Here is a 5,611-nt window from a genome sequence, read left to right as displayed (position 1 = left end):
GCTTTGATATTATCTGGAGGAAGTCCTAGGATTGCCTTCGGCTTTCCTCTATTATTACATGTTATATATGGGGAACTATTACCATGCTGGGGACCTCTGGTTCTCACCCATGCGGATTTTGTGATTTTCAGATGCAGGACGCGAGGCTTCTCGTTGAGGCATGCTGGAGTCTTCTGGATTAGCGAAGATCCTTGTTCCTGGAACTCTGTTTTGATTTTATGATTTCTCTTGGATACTTTTATCTCCATTGAATAATACAAAATGTGATGACTCCTCTTAGAGGGGATTTTGGAGACTAGGTTCTCTGTTTTTGTGTCCCTTTGGGTTTCCTTTGGGGTTTCCTTATTTTATTATATGTATATATTGCTATGCTCGGACCGGTTATCTTCGCATCCGGATTTGAGTTTTGATATTCCCGTTTTTGACACTCTTTGTATATATATAATCTTGCGTTAGCTTATCCCTGTTCGTTACGTTATCGATCGGAGTGTTGTGCTTTCGAGTTACAGTTTTTGTTTACCCCTTTTTCTACAAAGGCTCCTAGTTATAATCAATCATTCATACTACTATACGTACTAAATTTTAATTCTAGAGGTCGTAATACCTTGCCATCTCGAAATTATGACTTAAGCATAAGACCCTGTATGGTAGGGTGTTACAATTATCACCTCTAAAAATATTTTTATCTTCCAAAATTTGGACAATGAAATTAGGAGATAACAATACTTAAAGATAAAAATTCATATTGTTAAAATACCAACAAAAAAATTAAAATTTGCATAAATTGTCTTGACCTCTTAAAATTAAATGATATTGTATTTAATACTCATGAATTATTATTTTTAAACTAATCTTTCCAAAAATAGATTAATGTTGCTTTTGCAAAAAAATAAAAAAAATAAAAGATCAAAATTTTAGATATAAAAATGTTGGGTATAATATATGGTGTTTGCTTCAGTACGATGATAAATTTATACGTACTGATACGTTTAAAATATGGACAAATAATAATAAGCCATGTGAAATTTATTTTTCACATTAGCATCTAATTTTTTTAAAATATATATTATATCACTACTTTTACTAAAATACCCTTTTAATTAAATAAAAATAAAAAATATTTTTTATTTAATTTTACAAAGTTTTAAACATCCTTACTTTATTCGATTAGACAAAAATATCCTTTTAAATCAATCAAATTTTAGAATTTAACTAATCCTAATTTTATATTTTCAAATAATTTAAATAACAAAACAAAAACATATCTAAGAAACAAAAAAAAAATTGTTCTTTCATCGTTCTTCATCTTCTCAAGCTTGATCTCTCTCAGCTGTTTCACTGTGGCGTCGCACTCAAGCTCTCTGTTGTCTCTGGCCTCGTAATCAAGGTCGGCGTCTTTGCTCTCTATCTCGTCATTGTCTTTCACTCAGTCACACACCTTCGTTGTGCTCTTCATCGCCGGCGGCAGAAGTAGCAGGTCCTGGGGCTCGTCGTCTTCTTGCTTCGAGTCTCGCTGTTAGCTTCCTTCGTGCAATCAGAAGATGCTTCATGATTTGGTGAGTTCTAACAAATTTTCCTGTTCTTTTCATCTGTAATCGAGAGCTTCATCGTTTTTCATATGACTCGGGCATATAACCTAATGGGGTTTCTTGTCAAAAATCAAAATTCCTCATTTCACATACACATATTTGGTAAAGAAATCCATCAATCAAAATCAAATCAATAATCAATAATAATCATAAAATCCTAATCACTAAAAATTTCTTCAGACCCTTTTTTCTCTTTTGTGGAGCTTTACCAATTCTTAATGGAGGTAAATCCCGTAACTATCCGGTTATTTTGTTGAATTTTGATCAAAATTTGTGTTTTCTTATTTTTCAATTTATGTTTCAAAGATTAATCATTTATTATACTGAGTTAATTCCAATTGCATCCTTACATGATTCCTTTACTCTGAGCTATTGTTTTCACTTCCATTTAATTTATTTTTTGGGTATTGTTATGATTTTCATATTCTGGCATATATTTGGTACATGTATATAAAGATTAACACATGTTTCAGGGATAATTTTGAAGGTATTTCTTAAGGAAAAAATGATCAAATTTGTATAGATAGATCTAATAGATAAAAAAGTAACGTTATTACTCCAATGACAGCACAACTGCTGACAAATTTTTCATCCTATAATAAATTAAGTAATTAATTAATTAATTCATATATTATTATTATTATTATTATTATTATTATTATTATTATTATTATTATTATTATTATTATTATATTTTTGAAAATTTTCATAATCTACTGCTCATAGTTTAGAAAATTAAGGTTGGCAATAGAAGTGTTTAAATATAGAAGTTCCTATAGTGTATGTATGATAAGCATGTTACATCAAGAACCTTTATGCATTTTTAAAAAGCCTTGAAACAATGAGACCCTGAATCAACACTCACATCTGAGCATTAATAACTGGAAAATTATTTTGTGACATAAATAATACTGAAAGAAGGCATGAGTTAACCCATGGTTTAATTTTTCTTTTTTAAGTTAACTTGAAGATGAAAGTAGGGATGTCAATGGGGGCGGGACGGGGGTGGGGATGCCTCCCTGCTCCCCGTCCCCGCCTCTAGAATTAATCCCCGTCCCCGCCCCATTTCCCGTCATGGGAGAATAATTGTTCCTATCCCCATTTCCCGCATTTTTCGTATTTTTCGCGGGGCCCCATTCCCCATTCCCTATGTTTAACATTCATATAGAAATTATAATAAAAAATATAAAAAAAACCAAAAAACAAACTACAACATATTATTATAAACACACAAACATATCTTATCCAAGATTATAAATCCAGAAATATAACATAGCAAATCATAGTCCATAAAATAAAATCTTAAACAATAGGGTTAGGGTTTTTCAATGAGTGAAATTACTAAAAAAACCCATATATTAGAAATAAAGTAAGGGTTATTAAGTAAGTTCAAACATTCGGGGAATTATCGGGGATGGGGCGGGGATCCCGCTCGAGTCCCCGCGCCTATCTCAGAGGAATTTCGCTCCCCATCCCATCCCCACGGAAAAAATTCCCCACCATTAGGGCCCATTCAGAACAGTCTCCGCGGGATTCCCGCCTCCTGGAGATTTTTGACACCCCTAGATGAAAGGCAATTAAGGGTTGAAGAAGGACATTTAGAATTCTTTTAGTGTTGGTTGTCTTATTGAATTAATTAACTCCAGTGAAATTCTACAAATAAAGCACCCGAAAAAAAGTTAAAAAACAAAATAAATAAGAACATATAGATTTGGTTTTAGTTTATGATAATGCGTGCTTAATGAGCAATTGGTATTCTGCAAGTGTTAATTTAGATTAAAAAATATTAAATGTGTCATTTCTTTAGGTGGTTTATATATATATATATATATGATCCTTATGATTTTTTAATCAATGTGAATATGTAAAAATATCAATCTGATTAATGTAATAATGATTATAGCTGGAGTGTTTATGTATAAAAATTGTAGAGTTATTTAAATACAGAAATATGATGTTGAATTTTTGTTGCTATAAATTGTGTTTGATAGTTTTCACACTTTGAGTGGCTTCCTGCTCATTGGCATTATTTAGTAAATACTTTAGAAAGTGCTGGAAAGCAAGACATCAAAATAGAAAAATGAAGCCTGAAAATTATGAGTTAGTTGTAATCACCACATACAACTGGCTAAAGACATATATGAATAAATAAGTAAAAATAAAGAGAAGAGGGTGAGAGTGGCAGAGGGAACCAATTTACTAAATAATCAAATTTGGAATCAATCTATTGCTTGTCTCGTTGAAAGTTCTTTCTTTAGGAGTGGCTTGTCAAGTTTCTAACTTGTCTCGTTGAGCCCATTCATGTATTCATTGAACTAATAAGTTTACTATAGATCTTATGGTGATATGATTAACAGTTTATGCAAGTAAGGAAATTTCGTGATAATTGATCAACATATAAAAGAAATGGATGAGAGGGGATTGAGTGTCAAGTGTATAATAATATTATTGATGCTCAACACAATCATGGTCTAGTGGATTAATAATAATATTATTGTTCTTTGGCAATAAAGGTCATTTGAATTGGGAGTTTGGCACAACCCAATATTTTTCATTGTATGATAATTTTTTTTTTCTTTTTTAATGTTCATATAAGGTGCAAGATTTATACTTTATTATTCCTAATTATTTCTTTTGAGTAGGGCAGTGATACACACCCTCTTTCTTATCAGCATGTTAGTATTATGTACATTAAGATCGCACATTCATATATATTCTGATATGCTAAAAACCATGAGAGTAGACTGTTAATTATTTATTTATTAGGAATATATATCAATTTTATAGATAAAGATGATTTTTCTAGATATATAGATAAAGATGCTCCTAGATAATAAGTCGGATCATTTTTATTTGAATGCGTTGTATTCTTGTTTTCAAAAGAAAGACCGTAGAAAGTTAATAAGTCAGAGAATTTTTTTTTCTGTAACTCTTGGTTGTCATATAAATAACATTCTTATGCACTAATAGCTCTTAGATTTCATAGAATTTTATTGCCCAATAATTTTAGTAATAAAAAATCTAGTTTATTTTGCTTATTCCATTCTCCTAACATTTATTTAAGTAGCTAACATGTTAAAATTTAAGTTCAGTCATGGAGAATGAAGGCAAAGAGTCGTATAAGGATGGTGATCAATCTGAGGATTTAAGTTTCGAGTATGAGTGCAATTCCGATGAAAGTGATCGATATGGTGGATGTAACTGTAGATAAAGCAGAGGCAGATACAATTAATATTGATGGTTTTAAAAAATTGATAACTGATTTGACCATCAAAGACATATGGGGATTGGTGTTTGATACAAAATCTCAAGTTTGTGAATTTTATGCCAAATATGCCAAGTGCCATGGATTTGTGTCCCGAAAAGACTTGAAGACGGTAGATGCAAATGGCAACATGAATACAATGCAATTGGTTTGCAATAAAGCAGGAGAAAGATATTGGAAGCACCTTAATAGGGACAATCGGCAAAGGGAGCATAGGGCAATTACTCGTGTCAATTGCAAGGCTAGGATTCTTTTCGTTCGTCACTGTAGGATGGGTAAGTGAAAAGTCAGTGTATTTGAGAGTGAACACAATCATCCACTTTGTCCACCTATGTACAAACATTTCATTGATGCGAATCGTGGGCTTAATGACGCCAATAAAACACAAGTAGACAGCTTGTGAGCATGTGGTGTTAAAATCTGTCACATAATGGGTCACATGGTTTTCCAAAAGGGTAGGTACGATAAAGTAGATTTTACCAGTAAAGACCTACATAACCACATTAGTAAGACTAGGCATGGCAAAGTGAAATATGGTGATGCATTTGTTGCGTTGGCCTATCTGTTATCCAAGACAGAAAGTGACCCATTATTTCTAGGAAAGTTTACCTTAAAAGATGGTAAGTTGGATCATTTGGTGTGGGCTGATGGAGCAAGCATTGCTGATTACGAATGTTTTGGCGATGTACTGGCTTTTGACACCATTTACAAGAAAAATGTCTACAATAAGTCCTTAGTTATATTTTTAGGGACCAAC

The 5,611-nt window shown here is 32.0% G+C and overlaps 1 protein-coding gene across 1 annotated transcript; it reads left to right on the top strand.

Annotated features, from left to right (window-relative positions):
• The first annotated feature begins 4,747 nt into the window (after window positions 1-4,747).
• Window positions 4,748-5,137, top strand: LOC112733951 (uncharacterized). Its single transcript, XM_025783093.1, has one exon. It carries the CDS (start codon window positions 4,748-4,750, stop codon window positions 5,135-5,137), a length of 390 nt encoding a protein of 129 aa, XP_025638878.1.
• Window positions 5,138-5,611: the final 474 nt, after the last annotated feature.

The sequence above is a fragment of the Arachis hypogaea genome, chromosome 13, assembly GCF_003086295.3.
Source record: "Arachis hypogaea cultivar Tifrunner chromosome 13, arahy.Tifrunner.gnm2.J5K5, whole genome shotgun sequence".
Lineage (NCBI taxonomy): Eukaryota > Viridiplantae > Streptophyta > Magnoliopsida > Fabales > Fabaceae > Arachis > Arachis hypogaea.
This window is presented reverse-complemented; position numbering and strand designations above follow the sequence as displayed.